Source organism: Aedes albopictus, chromosome 2 (genome assembly GCF_035046485.1).
Source record: "Aedes albopictus strain Foshan chromosome 2, AalbF5, whole genome shotgun sequence".
In the NCBI taxonomy this organism is placed as follows: Eukaryota; Metazoa; Arthropoda; class Insecta; order Diptera; family Culicidae; genus Aedes; species Aedes albopictus.
This window is the reverse complement of record NC_085137.1, coordinates 487,623,125-487,650,770: the sequence shown is the minus strand read 5'-3', so window position 1 is coordinate 487,650,770 and position 27,646 is coordinate 487,623,125. Positions and strand designations below refer to the sequence as shown.

Genomic DNA, 27,646 nt, shown 5'->3' with positions numbered 1-27,646 from the left:
TCGTTTCTGTGATTCGGAGTCGCGAAGCCTAGTGCTGTAGCCGAGGTACTACCTATGGCGGATCGGATGTCCCTCCAGCCAGTATGTGCGGATATTGGTTATATCCGAGAAGAATTTACCGTCGATTAGAACGTGGTCGATTTGGTTTTCTGTTTGATGGTCGAGTGATCTCCAGGTGGCTTTGTGGATATCTTTGCGGGGGAAGAAGGTGCTTCGGACTACCATACCACGGGAGGCTGCAAACTTTACGCATCGCTGGCCTTCCTACCTGCGCGTTCATGTCGCCGACAACGATTTTCACGTCACGCTGCGAGCAACCATCGTATGTTTGCTCTAACTGTGCGTAGAACGCTTCTTTCTCGTCATCAGGTCTCCCTTCGTGTGGGCAGTGGACGTTGATGATGCTGTAGTTGAAGAAACGGCCCTTACCTAACTCTTAACATGCACATCCTTGCGTTGATCGGCTGCCACCCGATCACACGTTGTCGCATCTTACCCAACACTATAAATCCTGTTCCCAGTTCACTGGTGGTGCCACAGCTTTGGTAGAAGGTAGCCGCTCGATGCCCGCTTTTCCACACTTTCTGTCCAGTCCAACAAAGTTCCTGCAACGCCACGATGTCGAAGTTGCGGGGATGTAGTTCGTCGTAGATTATCCTGTCACATCCTGCGAAACCTAGTGACTTGCAATTCCATGTTCCAAGTTTCCAATCGTAGTCCTTATTTCGTCGCATGGGTCTTTGCCGATTGTATCGAGTTGTTTTTTTCTCCTATGTTATTTGCAATGAGGATTTTTACGGGTGGCTTATTGGGCCTACGCCAACACTCCTGTCTCGCCGGAGGACCACGATGATGGGGCTACCACCTTGGATCTAACTGGGCGTGATGCAGCATTTCTTACTCACTTACTATATTTTTTGTTGGAAAAATGTAGTTTTTTAATGCAATTGATGATTTATTTGTGGAAATTCTGACATTTTTTATTGCTCGAAAGCCAATTATTTATGGGAAGTTTTGATTTATTTATGCGCTTTTTGAATTGTTTATGGATTTTTCATAGTTTATTATTGCTGCCAGCCCTATTTATTTTGGCAATTTTCGAATTATTTATGGAAACTTTTTAATTTATTTTGGGACGTTTAATTGGCAGACAGTAGCCCGTAGCTAAATTACGAATTTGAGCTTTAAATTATCCTCTTATTGAGCGTATTGCCTATGCCTAATCTTGATTTACATATTGTCCAAGACAGACACATTAATATTATTGAATTGACGATTGCGCTACAATATTACATGCACAATAGGACGTAAAGTTTTACCCACATTATACTACCTTGCAGTGAAGTCCTGTGGTCTTTAGTACAAAAAGGTTTTGAACTAAAATAGTTTTTCTTAATCTCTACTTATGCTAAGGTGAGATCGGTTAAATATTTATGCTAACTGGACTTAACAAACATTAAATTTAGTAGGTGTCTGCTCGAATCTTGCGACAGGGCAAACTATCCATCTGCCATCTCTAAAAATACCTGTAGTGAGACTATTAGCACTTAAAACTATTAAAAAATGAGTTCTTGAATAGGTATATTGTGTAGGCACTCATCCAGAGTAATTTGTTGTATTTTGACCCGAACTTTTACACCAACTTGCGATAACGAATCACCAAAAGTGAGTTACTGTAAAGATTAGAAATAATTTGAGTAGTTGCAATAATTATAACAATTAATCCACAGGAAATTTGAAACCGTTTTCCTACCCTGTTTGGAATAAAGTTATCAAATCTACCCCGGTCCGTCTATCGCCCATCAATAAATAATGGATGAATTCAGTGAAAAAATACCCGAACAATTAAGCAAATTGGAAAAAACTCCTCGGATTCGATAGGAATTTTTTTGGGAGACTTAGATTTTACCCTAATTTTTCAAAATTCCGTTAATAAGTTATTGTTGTCCCACCTTAAAATCGTTAATTCGCCCCAAAATTTTCGAGGTGACATTATAGAAATTTAAAATTTGTGTCAGTTTCTCTGAGAATTCACAGATTCTCCGACGCATCCAGGAATTTTTCATCAGGATTAATTTTTCAAAAAAATGCTCCAGTTTTTTTTAATAATTTCTTCTAAGAGTTTGCAAAGGAACCTCTAGGATTTTTTTTCTTCAGGCAATCCTCCAGGACTTTCTTAGAAATTCCTTCAAGGATTTCTTGAAGAGTTCTTCAGTGGTTTTAGTGGAGTTTCTGAAAAAAAAAAACTTTTGAAAAATCGGTAGGGATCTCTAAAAACATACAAGGAGATATTTTTGTAGGAACCGCAAGAGCAATCTCTTAAAAATATCCTTTCAGGGTTGTCTGCAGGAACCACTGAAGAAATTTTTCAAAGAATACTTAGAGAATCTTGAGAAGAATTTCCGAAGCAATCTCTGGATTTGTAAAGATATTTTAGAAGAATTTATAATAAACTTCCATGGAAGAACTGTTTAAGAAATAACTTGCTGAAATTCCTGAAGCAATCTCTGAACATCTGGATAAGTTTCTGGAGATGAAAATGTCTCCCAAAAAATTTCAGAAGTAGTCCCAGCATTTCCCATTTCTGAAAAAAACCCTGAAAGAATTTCTGAAGAAATATTCAATAGAATTCAGTGTAGAATCTAAGGAAGCATTTTTTGAATGAATTTCGGATTCTGGAGGGATATCCCAAGAAATCCTAGGGAAATTCTTGATCGAATGCCAAAAGGAATTTCTTAAGAACTTCCGGGAAGCTCTTAGCAGTAATCCTGGAAAAAAGTTTTTGGGAAATTTATGGTAAAACTGCCGGAGAAATCTATATGTATATAAATGAATTTCTGTCTGTCTGTCTGACCCTTATGGATTCGGAAACTACTGAACCGATCGGCGTAAAACTTTGTATGTGGGTACTTCGGGCCGGGCAAAGTTCTTAGCATAGTATGAGACTCCTCCGATGGGATGTGAATATATTGAAATATTTCTGAAAAACGTCCGACAATTCAAAATTTATCTGTCTAAAAACCTGTTTAGAAATTTTGGTGGCTCCATTGAGGACCTCGCCAGAAAACCACGAAGCGTTTTTTTCACCAACCAGATTCTGACTTGAAAATTTGCAAAGAATGTCCAACTTTTTTGAGAGTTACAAAAGAGAAAGAGATAAACCAGCCTGGGACACAGAAGCAATATACGCGAATACACAAAACATATCCAGAACAACAAGACACAAACAGATGAAGAGATGATCAGATTAGGAGAAAAAAACAGCAATGATGAAACATAGTATCGAAAATAATCATATGTTCAACACAACACAACCAAAAATCCTAGATAGAACAAACAGAACTGCAAAATTATCCATACTAGAAATGTGTCGTATTGCCAGTAGGTCCAACACAGTTACCCACCGTACCGATGTCGATGGTCTAAGCACGACGTATGCCGGACTTCTACACTCTATTAGAAAGTCCAATAGTCGGCAACGACACACCACCACTACCATAGAACAAATGTCAACAGAACAAACGGTTCAAAATCATCTTCCACAAAACTAAGAACGCACCCTAAAATGACCAATACCTCCCCTAAAGAAAAAATCCCATCATTCTTTTAAAACAGTCGTTACCAGTGCGCAGTGTATTATACAAAAATTAAAAATCTTAAATAACAACACGTAGTAATTTAGGTAAAATTCCCATAAAACAATCAAATTGCATCCCACATTTTCTACTACACAGCAACCCAAAAGAGCATTCCATATGCAAATGCCCCAAAAACGATAGACGGTAGACACTAGTGAGTCTTTTTTATCAATGTCAATATATAAATGATTAATGTTAAATTTTAAAATATGTTTTCAGCGACCCTTGAAAAAGGCCCTAGGCCGAAACGTCGGGAATGTAAACAAAAATCGTTCTTGATTCAAAGACTGGGAAAGCCATCTCCTTTTCCTAAAAATATAATAAAAATTATAATAAGAATTAAAAGTAGTGTAGAATTTGCATATGTAAAAAAAAACACATAAATAGAAACAAAAAAAAAAATACAAATCAGTATCATAATCGCATCGGTGGGCGAAAAATACCAAAACTTGCGTTGAAAAATACGCTAATACTTTTTAACAAGTTCAGGTTTCATCTTTTGAAAGTTTTGAACAAATGCACCGCGCAGTGCACCCAGCAAAAAGTGTACCACAAGACAAAAGGTATGAAAATCCCTGGTCTAAATGTTTGAAGTTATCTGCGCAGATCATACCGGTACCCTACGGTCGAACTCGACCCTTCTACGGAATAAATGACTGCGTGGAGAACATCCAGGTATCGTCGCTGTCAAGGCATTGGTCCACTAGATTGAAGCAGATCCCATGGATGAAAAATGTCCGGCAAGGTCCGTGGCAGGCACCTTCAAGAGGTCAAATCGCGCTGTACGCGGCATCACTCCTGTGCAGAGTTGAAAGCAGAAGTGGTATCGACCCTGTCCCGCCTTCCAAGGATTAAAGGTGATGAGGCCATCCGGGAATGTCAAATGGTTGGCAAAGTGTCCTGCAAGTGTAATCTATTATTTGGCATTGGTTTAAAATTTATTAGTTTAGCAGCTGGCAATACTGACAATATAGAATCAAATACAGCTCAATATCTTAGTTCCGAGGCGGAGTTGCAAAAAAAAAAAAATGATATAGTTTTAGGATGCCTCAAGCGCCTCCACTAAAAGTATTTTGAAGTCATTTGAAGTTTAAAAATGTTAAACATCCTCTAACAGAGAACTTATTGCTCTCCCATGGTAGAGTCGGTCGTGGAATTTTGAGTATGTTACATTTTGATACAGGATACTTTTCAATGCTGAAAAGGGGTATTTTGGCACATGGGTATTCAATTTCATTGAATTAAAAAAAATGGATTCTCTCCCGAAAAACATCCACCGTCCAACCGACCTACATAAAGGCATCGTCATCCGGTAATACCCCTCATCGGTTGTCAGCGCCTTCGACACCGAAACCAACCGTTCCGTGGCATGAATCGACGCTGTCTGCAATTTGGCTTCCCATTCACCAACGACCGGTGGTGGCGGTGATGTTTTGATACTTGGAAACCTCTTATCCTCAAGAAAAACCGTCATTTCCCATCGGGGCATCGCCGTCATCCACAACTCGGTCGAGTAGGATCGTGAAATGTCGCGACAGATTCTATCACAAGTCTACCTACTGTATACTGTATCCTATGGATGGGGAGGATGGGGGATATAAATCTCTCTTATTCAAAATCAGTACCACATGTTTGATTATGATTGATGAAGGCGCCTCTTTTGGGTGTGTCATTTTCCACAGCTTCCATGGTGCGCGGAATTGAGTCCTCTTGATATACGATAGGGCGTTGTGAAACATTCCGTGCAAGGACGGAAAAGGATTACTCTTCAGCAGATGCTGCCGCCGCTGGCTGGTGCTGTTCATCTTAAGCTCTTGGTCTTGGTCTTATGGGATAATACGAGAGAGGAAAAAAAAAACTGTTCCAAAGAAATTCCATCCTTCCAGTTGCAGGAGACATGGTTCGCTCTCGAGCAGGATCAAACCGCTTGTCTTGTCCCTGCCACCGACGACGATGCGACCGTCGTCATCTTCCAATAAAAGCGAAACCAAGATGAACGAGATTCGGATCACCTGAAGCATATTTGCCTCAAAGGATTAGCCTTCGCTCGTTCGTTCGCTCCGGATCCGAGAGCCGCGTCTGTGCTGGGGGGTTCGAAATGGATTAAGTGTGACACTTGTGTGTTCTCCGGTCCGGTCGTGGGTGGAACAAATTGCATTACCATTATCCTTAATGATCCACCAATTTAACGAACACGAACAAAATGTCACTTCTAGTTGCAACCTGGGGCTACTTACCAGCGGCTTCTCTGCGAGAACCGTTCCACCTGAACGCCTTAAGCTTATAAACATAACGCCCTTTGGGGAGGGAAAGAAAAAATTGTAATTATGATTATTTCTTAGGAAATACGCACAGTGGTTCAATTTGCCAGGTAAGACGGTCATAAAGGGTATCTTAAAATACAGTCGAGTCGCTCTACGCTCACCAAAATGTTTAGGATGCCTTCTCCACCATTATCTGTTACAACATTCTGCGCCTGCTTTTGTCAGTTTCGTAAAATTTGCGCATATCACTTTAATCCATACTATATGCGCCTCAGTTATGACATTCTCCTCATACCAGCATTAAAGTAGGCAGGCATCAAATGGTTGAGGATGCATCTGCATAGTTTCAAGTGTAATTCCCAAACATCCATTCTATGACAATGACCCTATCATTTTTTCAGGAAAAATATGTGTACCAAAAGCAAATACCCCATCCAAAATCACCGACTGACGAATCAGGTTCGCCCCAGACCAAAACACAGCTCGGTGCGGTTCAAGTACTCCCGAGAGTGGATGTCGCAATCAATTTGTGTAAACCCCAGCAACGCTGGCTGGCGCCCCCCTGGTACTGACGAACTGACCACCGAACAAAACGGCCGGAAAACAAAAGTGTATTTGTCTGTTCGGTTCGGTTTTCGGTTCGTTGCATTATGATGGGACTATGATGCTACGAAACGCCACCAACGGTCCTAGGAGGTTGTAATGCGATGTCATAGGCGTTGCGGATTTGATCTGGGTGGGAAAAAGCGTGACAAACGAACGAACAACGCACCGATGACGACCGACAGAAGTGTCGGACGGAAATAATGAGATGGAATTTCATTATGTAAGACGGCAATTGATTGACGGAGGTCATGCTGGGAACATTGATTTCTGGGAAAGGCGCCAGGGCAATTGAAGCTGATTTGACGGCACACGCACTCCGGACGCCAGCTCAAGAGGGGTTTGCAAGACTTCCGAGAATTCAACTTGGTATAAACTAGGAAAAGGCTGAATAAATGGAGATCAAGTTTTAGGAGATGACATTATTTCAAATGGCTAAAATATAAACGACTCATAAGAAAGTGATCATTCTTCATAAATAATTCCAAAAGTCCCAGTGAACAAACAGGGGTGTAGCAGTAATCAAAAGTTTCCATAAATAATTGATTTTTGAGCAATTAAAAACGTCAAAAATGCAATGAATAATTCAACTGTTGCAATAAAAAAAGCCAATTTTCCCACCAAAAAACATCGAATTTTCCATAAACAAATTTGATTTTTCCATAATAAATTAGAAAATACACAATAAAAAAATATCGAAAAAGCAATAAATAATTCAAAAAGTGCAATAAACAAAAAAAAATATCAATAATGTCAAAAAACGAGCAATGAACGTAAATGCATTTTGAGCTAAAAATTACGTAGACCATGCGGCGAAGCCGATATCCGATGCACCGCAACTGCATCGATTCAGTTCTAGGCAAACCACTGATTCAAGAATTTACCCGGTGTAAGGTACACCGGGGCAAGTTGAAACGGGTGGGGCAAGATGAAACACGAAGTTTTGAAATAGATTTCAATATAAATTGAAAATTTTTCTTTCACCAAAAGATTGTTTGAATCAAAAACTATGTATTATGACATTCAAGCAGTTCACCATCATTGGATAACATCGTGTTAACCCGCTGTTTCAACTTGCCCCGGTGTACCTTAATGCAAACATAGATGTTATCCCTTGTTTAGGTCCGACAAGCGATAGCGAGTTCGGACAGCAAGCAATTACTCGGTAAATTGCAATCATAGTTACGCAGACTTTTCAGTTGTTTCAGTCATATAAGTGCGATTCAGCATTTCACTGTCTCATACTTTCCTTCATTTGTTTTTCATGGGTAATTTCGTCATTTTTTATTGCATTTTTCGAATTTTTTATTGCTTTTTCGATATTTTTTTATTGTGAATTTTCTAATTTATTATGGAAAAAATCTGATTTTTATATGGAAAATTCGAAGTTATTTGGTGGGAAAAATGGCTTTTTTTTATTGCAACAGTTGATTTATTCATTGCATTTTTGACGTTTCTAATTGCTCAAAAATCAATTATTTATGGAAACTTTTGATTTATTTATGCATTTTTTATTTTTTTATGGAATTTTTGTTATTTATGACTGCTTACACCCCTGTTTCTTCACTGGGACTTTTCGAATTATTTATGGGAAATTTTGTATTTATTATGGAACATTTAATTGTCTGCCTTTTTCAAATAGAATATTTAACAAAAAACTTAATTAATTATTCTAAATCAATTGATGAAAATTAAAAAAAAAAGTAAGAATTACTCGCAAAATGTATCAGTGTTTGATAAAATTTTGTTTGATATTTTGAAAAAAAAATATCGCAAAACAAAATAAATTAACTTGCAAAAATGGTCAAAATATCAGTTTTTTATTATTTTCACAATGTTGGACCATAATGACTATACTTTTTATATTTTTTAATGTGATATGGGATGCCGTGTTATTTTTCCTATTTTCCCTCTCTTTCTATCAATTTGCCTCGCGATTTTGAAGATGTTAATCTCGATTTCTATCACACTGAAGCTGCTGAAAAACAATCAGCATATGCACTGCAAGTGAGCATACACAATGATATGTTTTTGTTGCAAAATATGAAGTAGAATCCGAGATTACCATCTAAGAGCAACAGAGTAATGGCGGATATTTTCTCGATCGTCCCGTTCGTCCTTAACGAAAGCTTAACTATTTTTACATAATATATCAAAATATAAAAATGTTCTTCAAGTCGTTTTAATGCTGCATTTTTTTTTTAGAAAATTTCATGTTTTGCGCCCATATACGTATGGAATGACCATGCGTCTCCATCGCTTATAAATGCTGTTTATTTTATAATATTTTTTGATTTTTTATACAATAATTGCACAATTACACTAGTTTACAGCATTTTTGAGCTCGGTAAGCTGATGATCATTTTTGGTGTAGAATCATGCCCTGAGTTCGAAAACGCGAAGGAAAAAAATTACAGTAGAGCGGAAATTTTTTCGACTTTCTATACAAGGCTGATGATTTGAAATCGATTTTTGTTCTATTTTAAAGCAACGTCGCTCACATCACACATCTCATTCTTCGTAATCAATGCTCCGATTGAGCTGAATTTTTTACTGTAACTCGCATACATATAATATGTCAAATAAACGTTGAGGAAGAATTTTTAGATTGTTTTTTTCTTATTGGAAAATATACATTTCTTCATATATTTTTGGAAATTTGGCTAAAATTTAAGGAGATCGTCCCTAAAACTCGCCAATATCTTAAATTTCATCAATCTGAAGCAAAACCTGCATTCAGATGATCGAATGGTATTGTATTCAGCTTTTAATTTATGGAAAAAGATTTGAAATTGGTTAAACAAAACGCAAGATATTCGAATTTTAGTAAATTCCATATTTTTAGAAGTTGTAAAAATCGTTATTGAGCTTAAACTCAAAAACTGCTCTACTTAAAATTTTTTGAAGCACGGTTTCGAAATCAGTGCTAAATTGTACTTCAAAAATTTTGGTCGTTGACAGAAGTTCATGACTTTCGTTTTATTTTGTAAACTAGTGTTATGGGCCACTCGGTCACAGTTATTAGTCAGTCAGTTCACCATGTTTTTTAAATGTAGTTGACCCATAGTTGTGGATGACTGTATACAGCCATGGGCTACTTGGTAAGCTTCAGTAGGTAAAAAAAATACCAGCGAATTTACCTGCTGCAGAGTGATAATCCTCCAAGAATTGCTTCAGGCATTCCTTCAGAAGTTCCTTCTGAATTCTTCCATAAATTTCTTCAGATTTTCCTACGGAAGTTTCTTCTCAGATTTCTCCTATATAGAGTTCTATCCTAGATTCAGTCAGGAGCTCCATTTGGAACTCCTCCAAGAGTGCCTTCAAAGATTAATGTAAGAATTCTTTCTGAGATTTCTCCAGAGGTTCCTTCGAGGGTCCTCCAGGAGTTCCTGCTTCTTCTGGTGTTCTTCCAGGAAATTAATCTGGGAGTCCACAAAAAGTTTCTTCTTGGATTTGTCAAGAAGCTCCTTAGGATTTCCTCCAGCAATTCCTTCTGGTAATTGAAGCTTCCTTTGTGATTTTTTAAGGAGCTCTTTCTGATATTCCCCATGGAGTTTATTAGAGTCAGTCTTGGATTCTTCCAGAAGCTTCTGAGGATTCCCTCAGAGTTCCTTTACGAAGACCTCCTGAAGTTCCTTCTGGGATCCCTCCGAGATTTTCCTTCTGAGAATTTCAGCCGTGATTTCTTCCGGTATTCACTCCTTCCTTTAATTTCTTTCTTTAAGAGTCTTTAAGATTTCTTTAAGAGTCTTTCGGGATTTTCAAGGAGTTTCTTCTGAGGTTCTTCCAGAAATTCCTTCCGGGATTCTTCTAGGATTTTTCTGGTATCCTCAAGGAGTTCCTTCTGGGATTTCTTCTCGAGAAGTTCCTTCTTAGATGTCTCCAAGAGTTCTTTCTGGGATTAGTCTAGGAGATCTTTCCAGTTCCAGTTGCTCTTCCAACCAGCCTATCTGAAAATTGATGATCACCCCAGGGATGCCATTTATACAGATTTATCTGTATTATACAGATTTTTGAGCATCCGTACAGATTTCGTTTTATATGAAATACAGATTTTTGAGCTAGAGGAGCTTTTTTATTTTTGTATGGGATACAGATTTTTCACCCAAATTTTGTATGGGGTATAGGTTTTTGGAAATAGCGATACAGATTTTTCAAAAAATCATCTGGCATCCCTGGATCACCCTAATGACGAAATAAAAAATACGGATTCAATTGTTTTCATTTGAAAGTTCATGAGAACATTTTTCATGGTTCGCTTTAGACTTTCCTCAAAAATTTCCTTCGGAATTTTAGTTAGAGACTTCTCCAGAAAAATTTCCAAAAATTCCTCTAGAAAAAAATTGATGGGTATCCTTAAATATCACCCATAGATTTTTTTTCAGGAATCCGTTCAAGAATTCTTTCCGGAAATCGTCGACGGATACCTTCAGAAATGCTTACAGCGGTTATTGAAGAAAATCAAAAGTTCCTGTAGAAACTATCGAAAATCTTCTACAGACTTGTTCAGAATATCTTACAAAAGTTCTTTTAGAAATTCTTTCATGGATTTTGTTTAGAAATTTCCATAAACATTACAGAGCTCCCTATGCGATTTCTCCTTCTTCTATGTATTCCTTCAGAAATTGCTCCAGGAATCCGGTTTTAAACTTACCAAGGTTTCTTACACAAACACTTCCAGCGGTTTTTTTTTCAGAAATTCTCCCGAAATTCTTTTAGAAACTTCTAATAGGCGTTCATCAGGTATTCCCTTATGAATTTCTACAAAAATATTTTCAGTATATATATATATATATATATATATATATATATATATATGGGTTCCATGACACCACCAAGAGTTATTTTAGAAATTCTTCTAGGGATTCGATTAAAGAAATCACCGGATATTTCTCCAGGGATTCCTTCAGAATATTCAACAGGGATATCCATACAAAATTCTTTCACAGATTTTTAAATAAATTCTTCCGGTAGTTTCTTCAGGAAATGTTCCAGATATTCTTCCAGAAATTCGTTCAAGGATTTATTCAATAAATCCACCAGGAATTTATTCAGGAATTGGTCTAGGGATGCCATTAAAAATTCCCACATGAATGTGTCCAGAAATTTCTGCAGTAAATCCTGCAGAAATTTCTCCAGAGAATCTCGGAGATGATCGTGTGAAGGAGTTCTTTCTCCCAGATATTCCTCCATGTTTTATCCCAGATAGTTATCCGCATTTCTTCTCAGGATAATTCTTGGGATAACTCCAAAAATCTCTTCACGGATTCTTTTAGAAAATTTTTCCGAGGAAATTCTACGAAGATTCTTTTAAAGCGATCCCAAGAGTTTTTTCTAGGGATCTTTGCAGGCACTTGTTTATTAACCCTCGAGCAGTCGCGTCTTTGACTACCTGCAGCGACGCCGCGCTCACGCTGTGTACCACATGCGTGCATTTTTCATGGTGCGTGTACTCAGTACACGACGCGACCGCTCCCGGGTTAATTTCTTTAGGTTTTCATCATTTTTTTCCAGAAAAAAAGCACAGATTTCTTCGGAAATACATTTAAAATATCGTCAAAGAATTTTTTGAAAGGATTTATCAAAAAATTTCCTACAAATTTCATGATATTTTTTCGGAAGTTCCACGAAGAGTTTCCCGAGAAGTTTCTACACTCAAACCTCCATTTAGGTCGAATCTACTTAGGTAAAATCTATTTAGGTCCCTATATTAAAGTAACGTTACCTAAATCGATTCTGATTGTGTTCAGAGCAGTGGAGTGTTTTAGATTAGGGATAAGGTTGGTTTAAGGGAATTAAGTTGCAAGTGGAGTTAAGGGTAGTTTAGGGCATGCTCAGGGGGAGCAATGGGAGGGGGGGAAATGGGGATAGTTTGGGACTGTTTAAGGTTTCCTAAGGACTTTCTTGAGCATAAGTCATCGAATCTACATGCATAACTTGTATTCTTAAATCTCCCTAAAGCTTTTTTAAGAGCTGTGATCCAAAATGTATTTTCAGAAACTGTAGGCCCCCTTAACCCCCCTCACAACCCTCTGAAACACCCCTGAGACCCTCAGAAACCCCCGAAAATGCCTGAGTAACTCCTCTGAAACTCGCCAAAAACCATCAGAACCTGTCCGAAATGCCTTCGAAATCCCTCTAAAACCCCCTCGGACTCCATATAACGCAACTGAGAGCCTTAGAAACCCCCGAAAACGCCTGAGTAACACCTCCAAAACTCGCCAAAAATCATCTGAAGCTTTCTGAAATGCAATCGAAAACCCCATCGGATTCCATGTAACGCAACTGAGACCCTTTGAAACTCCCCGAAAATACCACAGAAGCTAACCCCCCCCCCATTCGTAACGCCTATGAACCCCCCTACCTTCCTGAAACTCCCGTGAAATCCCTCTGAAATTTCTTTTTAAATCTCCAGGTCACTCGACCTTCTTAAACTTCTTTGCAATCTTCAAATCCAAAAACTCTATTTCCCGAACTCTAGTTCCGACTCCTTACCTAAATGGAGATTTTGGTGTACAGGTATTTCTTCAGGAAATTCCTAATGAATTCCTCCTGCGAATAATTCAAGAGTATCGCTGAGATTCTCCGGATATTCTAACGGAGATTCATTGAAAAGTGCAGGGGATTTTTTTTATTACCGAACAGGTTTGGGCCGAAGGGTCTCCGATTTCAATGAAAATTTCACCAGAGCTAGAGGTCGTGGATATATGATCAAATTTGGAATTCAAAAAAATCATAGTGGACTATTTTCCCGAAAAACGCTAGATCAAATTTCACAATTTTCCCAAATTTTTCAAAATACCCCAACTTCAAAAAATCATATCTCAAAAACTATGCATCGTAGAACAAACTTTTTTAGTGAAATCGACGCCAAATTACCTCAGCAATCCGATAAAAATACACTGAGAAAAAAGTTTCTCAGAAAATTTTTCACCATAGAGAAAAAACGTCTAAAAATGCTGATAAAAGTACCGTCTGTATCATAGATTATTTTGAACAAAATTTTTCCTAGCGCAAAAATTAATGTTCTTCATTTCGTTCCTCGACGCCAAAATGGAATCTCTTACCGTTTTAGAGATATAGCCAAAAAACCAACGGCCAGTCGCTATATTTTCATAGGAAGCCATCAACAAAAGCGGCCGTTCACTTGTTGCAACATATTTGCTTTGCGGCGAGCAAATGACATACGCTTATTGTAACGTAATTTTGACACTAGCGTGAATCGGAGTGCACTTACAGCACATATATGGTACTTTAGTGCCTTTTAAATGCAACAACTTATCAAATTTTGAAATTAATGGATTTGTTACTAGAAAGCGTTGCAAATAACAAGTTTACAACGAGCAAACGCATATTTCAACGTATTTTTTTTTCAATCGAAGTGATCATATGCCGTTAGAGATGAGTGGATATCAGGTAACTATAACGTCGCTTTACACATGTAAAGCTTTGTTTGGTTTTTAAAGAGTTTTTGTTGCTTAAATGATCATTGGTATGTGGATTCTTCTATACACCATAAAGAGACATTTTCCACACAATATTTAATAAATAGCATGGTCTGTGCATAATGTGTTTGTATAATGTGTTTTAGAAAAAAACACTAATTTAAAACTTAACGGAACTTTAAAAGATATATACCATGGATGAGAGGAACAAACATGTACTCTCTGGAGCGGATCTGGTGTGATGGTTACAGCTCGTGTCACGCCGAGGACCTGGGATCGAATCCCACTCCCGACATACGAAGGGAAGTAAAGTGTGGGTCCCGAGATGAACTAGCCTATGGCTAAAAATCTCGTTAATACAGATAATAAAATAAACATGTGCTAATTAGTACGGGCAGCAAATTAAATTTTACCATGCATACAACTTCTTAACGCGCTAATAAAACATTGTTGCTTCAAACCAAGCTTTTCCTGTTCTAAGAAGCGACATAATTCCAACAGTGATGATAATAATATTCAGCAATGGTTAGCAAAGATTAATACCGAGCTCTGTATAGAGCTACTGAGTTGACAACAGTTGAGACAGCACGATACGCTGGAGGATCGATCATTACCGTTAAAGTAAGTTTTGACATTAATTAATAGAAAAAACACTGAAATGTAAGATCAATCAATTCATCACTTTTTTCTAACTAACAATTTGTTGTCAAAAAGACTTAATCAGTTTTCAGAACGAGCATGACAAACCCATACTACTACCCATTATATATTCGAATCAACCAATAAGTCGGTGCACGGTTCGAATGATTAAAATATTGTCTAAAATTGTTTAATGCTCTAAGATGTCAAGTAAATGTTTAATTTCAAGAAATCCTCTAACGTCCTCATTTTCATTCACAGCCTGTGTATTTACGAAGCTTCATGGGTCAATATTGGATCCTTAACTATCTATATGCTTTGAAAATTTCTAGAATGCTTTCGTTATTTCTGAACGAAGCAAAAGAATTATAATCAAAAAATACTACACAGCTATGCATTTTTGTTACTTACACTACACAGTTAAAAATGTTATATCATTTAACCTGTAACAAAAGGACCTCGTCGCATCGCACACATTTTTACATTAGTTTATAAATTTACAGCTTGCTCTCAGTATGAAGCTTGCGTTCAACATTCCATACAAGTTAAATAAGATAGAAATTCGTATGCAATTTTTTTTCGTTAGGTATAATTTCAAATATTTTGCTGAGTAGTAACCATTCTCCGTTAATAGTTTTCTTTGTTTTCATTGTTTTCTTAAATTGAAATGGAAAACATATAGGGCATGAGTGCTATAAGTAATTTTACGCTCACCGGTGGCATTGGCTCGTTGTTAACTTGTTATTTGAAACACATTTTAGTTAGAAACCCGATCATTGCAAAACATGACTATTTAATGCATTCAAAAGGCACTCAAGTGCTATATACAGGGGATGGCCAAAATGTTTGGGATAGGCAACTTTTTTTTCTCTCGCAAAAAAGTTCAACATGCTGTAACTTTTCATAGAGTGCATCAAAAAATCTTAAATTTTGACTGTTTGTCAACCTATTATATGTGCATCATTGGTACAAATTTGGGCTCGATTGATTAATGTTTCGCAAAGTTAGAACCGTTCGGGTAAAACACTATTTTTTAGACAACTCATTTTTGAGCTGTCATATCTCGGAAACCAGTGAACCGAATTGAGTCAAATTTTAAACGTAGACTAAGAATATGTGAATGCTTTACAAACTATTAAAACATAGGTACTTTCTAAACGTTGAAAAAAGTTATCATGGATTGACACTTTTTGAATTTTTCTCGAAAAAATGTAATTTTTTCACATCAATGCCAATAAATTTTAGTGTTGATATCTAAAGATTTTCAACTTCTGTTCTCAAATTATCTCTAATCAGATATATAAGAGCCGATTTAGATTGAAGGAAGGACACATTTAATAATTTTTGTGGGGTATTGTAAATTTGACTTATTTTCCTCTATATGGGTAAAAACTTACACCCGGTATAACTTAATTCGCCGTAAGAAAATGTTACATTTTATAACGTCGTATTAAGTATCAATATATTGTTGATAAACGTTTAAAAATTCATTCAATTCGGTTCACTGGTTTCCGAGATATGACAGTTCAAAAATTAGTTGTCTAAAAAATAGTGTTTTACCCGAACGGTTCTAACTTCGCGAAATATTAATCAATCGAGCCCAAATTTGTACCAATGATGCACATATAATAGGTTGACAAGCAGTCAAAATTTGAGATTTTTTTATGCACTCTATGAAAAGTTACAGCATGTTGAATTTTATTGTGGAAGAAAAAAAGTTGCCTATCCCAAATATTTTGGCCATCCCCTGTATGTGCTGTCAGTGCCCTCCGATGCACGTTAGTGTCAAAGTTACGTTAAAATTAGCGTATGTCATTTGCTCGTTGCAAAGCAAACATGTTGCAACAGGTGAACGGCCGCTGTTGTAGATGGCTTCCTATGAAAATATAGCGACTGGCCGTTGGTTTTTTGGCTATATCTCTAAAACGGCAAGAGATTCCATTTTGGCGTCAAAGAACAAAATGAAGAACATTAATTTTTGCGCCAGGAAAAATTTTGTTCAAAATAATCTATGATACAGACGGTACTTTTATCAGCATTTCTAGACGTTTCTTCTCTATGGTGAAAAATTTTCTGAGAAACTTTTTTCTCAATGTATTTTTATCGTATTGCTGAGGTAATTTGGCGTCGATTTTACTAAAAAAAGTTTGTTCTACGATGCATAGTTTTTGAGATACGATTTTTTGAAGGATGTTTTACAAAATTTTGAAAAATCGTGAAATTTCATCTAGTGATTCCCGGAAAAATAGTCGACTATGATTTTTTTGAATTCCATATATGGTCATATATCCACGACCTCTAGCTCTGGTGAAATTTTCATTGAAATCGGAGACCCTTCGGCCCAAAGTGTTCGATAATAAAAAAAAAATCCCCTGCATCTTTAAATTTCTTTAGCAATTCGACTGGAGACTTCTCCTAAATTGCTTCAGGCTTTCTCTCAGAAATTCCTGCTGGAATTCCTTCCAAAACTCCTTTGAGAAAATATTGTTTATCTCCAGAGACTTCCTCAGAATTTTGGAGAAAGCTTCAGGAATTTCAGCAAGGGATTTTCTAAAAATTTCTTCCATGGAATTTTTCAGAAATTTTTTTGAAAATTTCTTTACTAATTCTTCAGAAATTGTTTCTTTTGTTTCTCTAAGATTTTTCGGGAATTTTTTAATTGCTCATGCGGTTCCATCAGAAATATCTTAAGGAATGTCACATATGACTACATGGAATTTTTCAGAAGTTTTTCCAGAAATTCACAAAAAATACTGAAGAATTCTTTAAGGAATTCTTGAAAGAATCATAAGAAATCCCTGGACGATTGTCTCAAGAAATGCCTTTAAAATTCACATGGACAAACCTTTGGAAACTCCTAGATGAAATTTTTCAGGATTCTACAGAAAACCACCAAAAAACCAAAAAAAAATGTTTGAAGAAATATTTGAAATAATATCTGGAAGAAATGGATAATTCATAGCAGGTATAAATAGAAAGATTTCTTGAAAATTCCTTGAGAAATACTTTGAAATAGACTCTGGTGTTACTTTACCAGGAATTATGTATTAAGAGAATTTTCTGAAAAAAATATGAAGAAAGGTCTAAATACATCCAAAGCAATAATGGCTCAACTGTAAACACAAACTCAAAACAAAAACCGATACAAGAGGTTTTTGAACGATCAGTATAGAAAAAAAGCTTTATTTCGTAAACGGAAATGATTGCAAAAATCTCTTTTTCTATCCAAAAATGTGTATGAATGACTAATATGAAATTGTTTAAAGAAATTATAACGTACTATGTAACATTTTTAAGGTTATGAAAAATGTACTCAATTTTGACCTCTGTTTCTGATAGTTTGTTCCAAACTTCCATCGATTTATACCTCATCATATCTTTGTAAGAACAATGTTTGTCGAAAATGTTATATCTGAGTTTCTCAATAATTTTTAGATAACTATCAAAATTTGTTGCAACATTTGGTGTAATGATTATCTGAAAATCATCATGTGAAATTCCTTTTGCTTTAACAATAAAACATATCAGCATTGGCAAAAATTTTGGTAAAATATCATCAATTGTGGTTAGAACATGCTGAAAATGATTGAATACATATATTTAACTTGAAAATAAATAGATCGTGGAAAGAATACTTAAAATCCCTAGAGAATCCTGAAATATTAGTAAAATTTCTGGAAAAGAAATCCAGATATTTGTGTTGGAAATAGCGTTTGGCATTTCCTCTAAAAATTCTGAGAGAATTCATCTCCGAAAACTAAATTAATCGCTCCCGGGATTCTAGGGAAATCCTTAATAGAATTCAGGGAGAATTCCTACTGGAACAGTTTTTCTCTCTTTTCTGAGATAAGGTCTATCAGGATGATGGTGTGATAATTTTCAGCATTTTGAAGGAATCTCTCACAGAATTTTAAAGGAAACCTCAGAATTAAGAAAGAGGCCCTTTAAATATCCTGAAGGAATTTTTCTCAGCAATATTATAAAGGAGTACTTATCAGAATTCTACGGAATCTCTGGATTCTAAGAAAATTCATTTCAGGATTTTGGAGTATTCCCTATCAAGGTTCCATACCAAGTGTGAAATCCCTTTCAGGATTCTAAGAAATTGCTGGATAATCTTTGTTGGTTCTTTTAAGGATTCTGGAAAACCCACACTTAGGATCCCACTCAGAATTCTGAGGAAATCTTTCTCAGCATTCTCAAGAACTCTTCTCAGACTTCTTGGAGAACCATACTCAGCATTCTCAGAATTGTGGCGAAATTTCTCTTGAAATTCTGGGGGAATATTTCTTAGGATTCTGGGGGAATTCCACACAGGATTCTGCGAAAGACCCTTCCCAAAATTCTTTGAAAATTCGGCTTTCTTGGGAAATTCCCGTCAGGATTCTGGAGAAATCCTAAGGATTCTGGGGATATATTATTCAACATTCTAGGGCCCTTTCTTTCAGAATTATTAATTGAAGAATCTCTCACGAGTTTGTGGGCAGAATTTCCTAGAGAAATTTGGATTTTGAAGAATCCCTCGCCTAGATTTTGTGATTCCTCTTAGGGTTCGGAAGAAATCCTTCTGAGCATTCTATGAGAATCCCAGTAGAATTCTGTTTTCTGTATTTTGGAGCAGTTTCTCGCAGAAATCCCTTTCATGATTCTGGGAGAATCCCTCTCAGTAATCAGTGAAAATCCCTGACAAGATTATGGGAAGTTTCTCTTGAGATTCTGGTGTTATTATTTAAAGTATTCTAGAGGAATCACTTTCAGAGTTCTAGAACAACCCCTTTCAGGAGTTCATGGGAGTCCTTTCAAAGATTCTGGGGGAATACCTTTCAGGAATCTGCGCTATTTTTTCTGTTTTATGTGGGAATACCTTCTCAGGATGCTGGGAAAGTCCATTCAAGAAATTTTCGTAATCTCTTCCAGGGAGAATTCTTATCAGATTTTCGGAAAAACTCCGCTTAGGTTAACAGATATATGTATTATTTCTCTCAAGAATCTGAAAGAACCCTCTTATGATCCCTCTCATGATTCTGAGGGAATCACTCGTAGAATTCTGTGGAATACCTTTCTGGATTCTGTCAGAATTATTCTCAGCATTCTAATAGATACCACCCATGATTTTAGGGGAATTCTGGGAGAATACTCAAAGGATTATGGAGGAATCATTCTCAGGGTTCTGGGGGAATCCTATCTTCCAGAACTATATGAGAGTATATCTCAGGTGTCTGTGGCAGTCCTGCCAGGTATTGTAAGGGAACCTTCCTCAGGAATCTGGAGAAATCCTTCTTAGAATTCTAAGCTACCATTTTCAGGATTCTGGGTCTATTGTTTTAAGTTTCTTGGGGAAATTATCTTAGAATTCCGATTTTTTTGTTAGAATTTCTCTCAGTATTCTACATGAATTTATCTCAATAATGAGGAAGAATCGCTCTTGGAATTCCTCTCAGGATTCTTAGAGTATTCATCTTAGGATTCTGGGATAACCCCTCTGAGGATTCTGGAACATTTTGGGAGAATCCCAAGGAAGAGCTTCCTTTAGGATTCCTACCAAGATACCGGAAGAGTCTTGCTTTCTTTTTAAGGTAATGTTCTGATGTGATCATTTTCAGCATTCTTAAAAAAATCTCTCATAATTCTAAAGGAACTTCTTTCAGAATTCTGAAGGGGTCTCTTTAAGTATTCTAGGGGAGTTTCTCTCATAATTTTGTAATATTTTATAATATCGAATCGATGAGAATACATCGATTCAAAGCATTTTATTAAATCGATGAATCGATTTTGCTGATCCGATTCAAATCGATGTCTCAGCTAGATTCGCCCAATGCTAGTTGGAAAACAACCCAAATAGCAATACTTCCTGAGATAAATGTCCTCTAGGGTAAAATCTCAAAAAAAAACAGCAATATTTAGATCATGATTCAAAATTAAAGGATTAATGAAGAGGAGAAAACAAAGGGACGAGTGTTTTGATTTTTTTTTAATCTTTTAAAAAACTGTTATTATTTAGGATATTTTTTTTTGCAAGTTCGCGGAGAAGAGTCATTGAAATTTAGTAGAGTGTCTTGTGAAATATCCAAGAACAACTTTTCTTGGAACTTTTGCATTGTGGGGCGTGGTGCTTGCATAGAAAACCGTAGAACCAACTTACCGCTCTCAAATCTACTTTAACATCCTTTTGTTCTTAAAAGACTTGTAACCAAAATGGAAAATCTCGTTTCGCAACAATTTTCATCGAAATTGCGGCCTAAATTGAATTGGAAACCTTTCAAAACATTGAAAAATTTATCTCAGCGTAAACGATGTAATGCGACAAACTCCAGTCACGCTTCCGATAGCAAAATGTTCGTTTTATCTTTTCGGCAAGGCAAGGCACCCTCGGCTCGATTCGGTGTGAAAAGTTAGATAAACGACTGGATTCCCCAAATTTATTACTCGCTTTAATGGCGGCCCGTTGTTGTGTCTGATGAAGGATCCTTCTTTCGCCGTCGTCTCTCTCAAACGCTAATGATGTTTTTCTTTCTTCCCTTCTTCCATCTTTCCAGATCCGTCGCACCACCATTCCAGACGAAGGAAGTTTTTCGCAGTAAAATTCCGATAAAGCCAGATCCAAATCATTGAAAGCAAAACGTGTTCTCCATTGCAAATTTTTAGATGATATAAAAAAAGTTTAACATAGTGTTCAAGTCAAGGTAGCTACCGCATCCGTCGCCGCGCGTTCAGTGTTAATCGAAGCATAAAATAGTTTATCTCCCAATCTCTTTGAGATCTTTGATAGCAGGTAGCGTCCCTCGTTGATACCGTAGTTGTTTCTCGAGTTTCGATTAGATCGCCCACCCCCGTGTTTAGAATAGTAGAATTGTTACAACAATCTCGTTAAATTCACTGCCCATGATTCGACGACGATCGTGAAATTTTAAGTAGGGGAAGAAAATTTTCAATCAACTTAGAAGAGTGTTCATTCATCAAGGAAGCAGCAGCCGGAAACAGGAGCCGGAGAGTCATTTTACGTGGATTTTGGAGCGCATCAAATCAGCATAAACGATGAGCGATAATCAACATCCAGTTAAGCAAGGTACGTTCCAACCGAGCAACTAATCCGAGTTAATATATCATTTTCCATCTGGCAGTTTCGAAAGAATAGGCCGGGAATAGAGTAGCCTGTGGTTGGGAGACTCAATCAAATCAATCTTATTCCATCGACTGTGGGAAACTGACTGAAGTTAGATGAGCTCGGCCCCGACAATCTGGAACGGCCGGCCACCGGATAATGATGTTACCGACTTTCGAAGAATCTGGGCGAACGGCAGCAGCAGTAGCAGCAGTGCTTGATGGCAATCAATCATACGCTCTGATGGCGAACGTTTGAACGGATTCGAGACGTACCTAATTTTGCGACGCGAATGTTCTGGTCCGGCGGGCAGATGGTCAAATTGGGTGTGTTGATGATACTGGTTTGCTAATTGGAGGGATTTGTGAAGCAAACTGAATTTTGTTTGGGCAATCTGATGCACACTTGTCAGGAGATAATACAAAACCTTCGAATCATATTCAACCCTCATAAGCTTTGAAAAGCATTGAAAATAAAATAATAACCCTTAAATAAAAAAAAAAAAAAAACAAAAACTGAAACATTAAGAAAAAAATAATTGAAACTTTTTTAAACATCAAAATATAAGAAATAAATTTTAAACTTGTAAGAGAAGAAAAACTTCAAAAAATTTTGAAATTCGAAAACTTTAAATGTTTAAAAGCTAAAAAATCTAGAAAACACAATCAACTTGAAAACATAAAGCATTTTTAAACCTTCATAGCCGTGAAAAACTATGGAATGTTTTGAATCTACTAAAACTTATTCTGATAAAAACTTCGAAACTTAGAAACTTTGGAAATTTGAGAAACTCAATAAAATCTACCCTACGGTACTCAAAATGGCTGATTTAAGAATGAAAAACAACCCCCATCTCCAGATCTCATTCAGAATGGGTCACTCGTCTGGTTTTATCGTGAATAAACACTCCATCGATCCCTAATCTTGGAATCGGATTTCCCTGGAATCACTTTCTTCCCCTTTTTCCCCTCCTCCTTTTTCAGAAATACATCCTTTCCGGTTCCACATTAGCCATCCATACAATAACAGCTCTTGATTTCCAATTCAAAACGATTCCCATTCTCCAACGCAACGCATGGGATGGCGGTTCTGGTGAATTGGGAACTACAGTGTTACGATCGGTGTTTTGGAAACGGTTTCAGTAAAGAAAGGGAAAACGGTTACATAAATCCCATGGTGGCGATAAGATGACTTCCTTTGTAGTAGTCTTAGCAAAAATCACACATTTTTTTAACATTGTTGTCATAACATACATTTTGTAAATTTTGTAAATTTTGTAAATTTTGTAAATTTTGTAAATTTTGTAAATTTTGTAAATTTTGTAAATTTTGTAAATTTTGTAAATTTTGTAAATTTTGTAAATTTTGTAAATTTTGTAAATTTTGTAAATTTTGTAAATTTTGTAAATTTTGTGAATTTTGTAAATTTTGTAAATTTTGTAAATTTTGTAAATTTTGTAAATTTTGTAAATTTTGTAAATTTTGTAAATTTTGTAAATTTTGTAAATTTTGTAAATTTTGTAAATTTTGTAAATTTTGTAAATTTTGTAAATTTTGTAAATTTTGTAAATTTTGTAAATTTTGTAAATTTTGTAAATTTTGTAAATTTTGTAAATTTTGTAAATTTTGTAAATTTTGTAATTTTTGTAAATTTTGTAAATTTTGTAAATTTTGTAAATTTTGTAAATTTTGTAAATTTTGTAAATTTTGTAAATTTTGTAAATTTTGTAAATTTTGTAAATTTTGTAAATTTTGTAAATTTTGTAAATTTTGTAAATTTTGTAAATTTTGTAAATTTTGTAAATTTTGTAAATTTTGTAAATTTTGTAAATTTTGTAAATTTTGTAAATTTTGTAAATTTTGTAAATTTTGTAAATTTTGTAAATTTTGTAAATTTTGTAAATTTTGTAAATTTTGTAAATTTTGTAAATTTTGTAAATTTTGTAAATTTTGTAAATTTTGTAAATTTTGTAAATTTTGTAAATTTTGTAAATTTTGTAAATTTTGTAAATTTTGTAAATTTTGTAAATTTTGTAAATTTTGTAAATTTTGTAAATTTTGTAAATTTTGTAAATTTTGTAAATTTTGTAAATTTTGTAAATTTTGTAAATTTTGTAAATTTTGTAAATTTTGTAAATTTTGTAAATTTTGTAAATTTTGTAAATTTTGTAAATTTTGTAAATTTTGTAAATTTTGTAAATTTTGTAAATTTTGTAAATTTTGTAAATTTTGTAAATTTTGTAAATTTTGTAAATTTTGTAAATTTTGTAAATTTTGTAAATTTTGTAAATTTTGTAAATTTTGTAAATTTTGTAAATTTTGTAAATTTTGTAAATTTTGTAAATTTTGTAAATTTTGTAAATTTTGTAAATTTTGTAAATTTTGTAAATTTTGTAAATTTTGTAAATTTTGTAAATTTTGTAAATTTTGTAAATTTTGTAAATTTTGTAAATTTTGTAAATTTTGTAAATTTTGTAAATTTTGTAAATTTTGTAAATTTTGTAAATTTTGTAAATTTTGTAAATTTTGTAAATTTTGTAAATTTTGTAAATTTTGTAAATTTTGTAAATTTTGTAAATTTTGTAAATTTTGTAAATTTTGTAAATTTTGTAAATTTTGTAAATTTTGTAAATTTTGTAAATTTTGTAAATTTTGTAAATTTTGTAAATTTTGTAAATTTTGTAAATTTTGTAAATTTTGTAAATTTTGTAAATTTTGTAAATTTTGTAAATTTTGTAAATTTTGTAAATTTTGTAAATTTTGTAAATTTTGTAAATTTTGTAAATTTTGTAAATTTTGTAAATTTTGTAAATTTTGTAAATTTTGTAAATTTTGTAAATTTTGTAAATTTTGTAAATTTTGTAAATTTTGTAAATTTTGTAAATTTTGTAAATTTTGTAAATTTTGTAAATTTTGTAAATTTTGTAAATTTTGTAAATTTTGTAAATTTTGTAAATTTTGTAAATTTTGTAAATTTTGTAAATTTTGTAAATTTTGTAAATTTTGTAAATTTTGTAAATTTTGTAAATTTTGTAAATTTTGTAAATTTTGTAAATTTTGTAAATTTTGTAAATTTTGTAAATTTTGTAAATTTTGTAAATTTTGTAAATTTTGTAAATTTTGTAAATTTTGTAAATTTTGTAAATTTTGTAAATTTTGTAAATTTTGTAAATTTTGTAAATTTTGTAAATTTTGTAAATTTTGTAAATTTTGTAAATTTTGTAAATTTTGTAAATTTTGTAAATTTTGTAAATTTTGTAAATTTTGTAAATTTTGTAAATTTTGTAAATTTTGTAAATTTTGTAAATTTTGTAAATTTTGTAAATTTTGTAAATTTTGTAAATTTTGTAAATTTTGTAAATTTTGTAAATTTTGTAAATTTTGTAAATTTTGTAAATTTTGTAAATTTTGTAAATTTTGTAAATTTTGTAAATTTTGTAAATTTTGTAAATTTTGTAAATTTTGTAAATTTTGTAAATTTTGTAAATTTTGTAAATTTTGTAAATTTTGTAAATTTTGTAAATTTTGTAAATTTTGTAAATGTTGTAAACATGGTTTTGTAAATTTATTATGAGGAACCGTCATGCGATTTATATGCCCAAATTTGTCACAGTTTGGAAGAGCTTATCCAATTTTTCCCTCAATAATTCGTCTAGAAATTACTGCAGGCAAGGATTTCTTCAGATTTTTTATGCAGAGCTTCCTACAGAAACTCTTCCAGAAATTTGCTAAGAACTCTCCTGCGATTCCCTTTAGCAATTCCACATGGGATTGCTTCCGTGATTTCTCATGGGCTCTTCAGAAATTCCTCCAGGAATTCATCCGGGAATTCCTTGTGTGATTATTTTAGGAACAACTTCGGGGATTATTTTTAATATGCAACCAAGCACTCTATTTGGGATTTCTTCAGGAATTCCTCCTGGAATTCTGTCAGAACTCCTCCAGGAACTAGTTAGAGATTCCTTTAGGTATTCCATTTGGGTATGCTTCCAAGATTCTTCCTGGATTTTCTTCAGGAATTCTCCAGGGAGTCCTCCAAAAGATCCTCTACGTACTCTTTTTATAATTCCTTCAGAATTTCCTTAAGAATTTCAGCGATTTCTACAGTATTTTCACCTGGGATTTCTACAGAAATTTCTCCTGGAATTCTCTCTGAAATTGATTCTTGGTTTTTTCCTGGGGTTCCCTCAGGAATTCCGTCAGGAATTCCTCCAAGAGTTCCTCAAGTAATTCCTTCAGAATTTACCTCAGAATCTGTTCCAGTATTCCCATGTGAATTTCTTCAGGGATTCGTCTAAAAAATCCTACAATCCTAGAGATTCCACCAGCGATTCTTCCTGAAAGTCTTCCACTGACTCTTCATGAAAAGGATTTTTCCAGGGATTCCTCATGGAATGAGAAATCTCCAGAGGAACTCTTGAAGGAATCCATGCATAAATTTCTTCAGGAGTTCCTCTGGAGATTTCTCAAGAAATTTCTCTAGATATTCCTCCAGAAAATCTTACAGGCATGTCTCCAGGATTTTTCCAGGGATTCCTTCAGGCATTCCTTCAGCAATTCCTGTAGGGAATCCCCTAGGGATTGCTCTAAGAATTCCTCCAGGAACTCTTTTAAGAATACCTTCAGGCATTCCTTCAAGGATTTCAATAGGGATTCCTCCAGGATTTAATTCAGTCAGGAACCTCTCCAGGAATCCCTTTAAGAATTCTACCAGGAATGATCCAAGGAAATTACTTCAGAAATTCTTCCGAGAAATCCTTCAGCAATTTCTCTAGGAATTTCTTCAGGAATTTCCTATTCCAAGTATTCCTCCAGGGATTCCTGCAGGAATCGCTCCTGAGATTCCTGTAGGAACTCCTCTAGGAATTCCTTTGAAAAATCCTCCAGAAATTTCTTCAGAAACCCTCCAGGGATTCTTTCAGAAATTCATTCAATAATTTCTTCTATCTAGAATTTTCTTCTGAAATTTCTTTTCCAGGGATTCTTTTGGAGATTCCACTAGTAACTCCTCCAGGAATTTACCAGGAATTCCTTAAGGGATTCCTCTGAAGATTCTTCCAGAGTTTCCTCCAGGAATTCCATCGATGATTCCTACAAGAATTCCTCCAAGAATTTCTCCTGGAATTCCTATAGAAATGCCTTCTGGAATTTCTCCAGAAATTCCTCTGGGAATTCTCGAGGGGTTTTTCTTAAAATTCCTGTAGGCATTCATCCAGGGATTTCTTCATGAATTCTTCCAGAGATAGTTCCTTGGAATTACCCCAAGAATTCCGTAAGGGATGTTTCCAGGAATTCCTCATAATAATCCAACAGAAATTTATACGGGGATTTCTCTAGGGATTCTAGAATGCTCCTAGTGATTCTTCTAAGAATTTTTCCAGAAATTCCTCTAAAGATTTCTTCAGGAATTTTTGAAGAGGTTTCTTCAAAAATTTCTCCAGGGATTCCTCTCAGAATTTCTCTAGGGAATCCGCCTGGAGTTCATCCAGGGATTTCTACAGGATTTCTCCTGGAATTCCTCCACGGATTCATCCAGGGATTTCTGTAGGACTTTATCTAGGGATTGCTCCTTAATTCTTCGAAAAGTCCCTTCCTCTAGAAATTCCACCAGGAATTCATCTAGGAACCAATCCAGGGATTGTTCCAGGCATTTGTCCAGATATTTATCCAGGGATACCTCCAGGAAATCCTCCATTTATTCCTTCAGAAATTTCTCTAGGGATTTCTCCAAGAATTCCTCTAGCGATTTTTCCAGGAATTTCTCCAGGTATACTTTCAGAAATTTCTCCATAAATTTCTCCACGGATTCTTCCAGGAATTAGTCCAGAAGTTTCTCCAGGAGTTCCTCTAGAGATTCCTCTAGGATTCCTAGGATGCATCAGGGATTTTTCCAGGAATTCTTCCAGGCACTTCTTCCAGGATTCTTCTAGGGATTCCTCCCGGAATTCATCCAAAA

The 27,646-nt window shown here is 34.9% G+C and overlaps 1 protein-coding gene across 2 annotated transcripts in view; it reads left to right on the top strand.

The window, feature by feature from the left end:
- Window positions 1-27,646, top strand: part of LOC109623124 (uncharacterized) — a 582,257-nt gene that overhangs the window by 13,921 nt on the left and 540,690 nt on the right. For both annotated transcript variants that reach the window (XM_029870626.2, XM_029870625.2), the window contains exon 2: window positions 21,126-21,655. In XM_029870626.2, coding sequence (XP_029726486.2) covers window positions 21,625-21,655 — 31 coding nt within the window. In that variant the 5' untranslated portion in view covers window positions 21,126-21,624. The remainder of the gene's footprint in view (window positions 1-21,125; window positions 21,656-27,646) is intronic.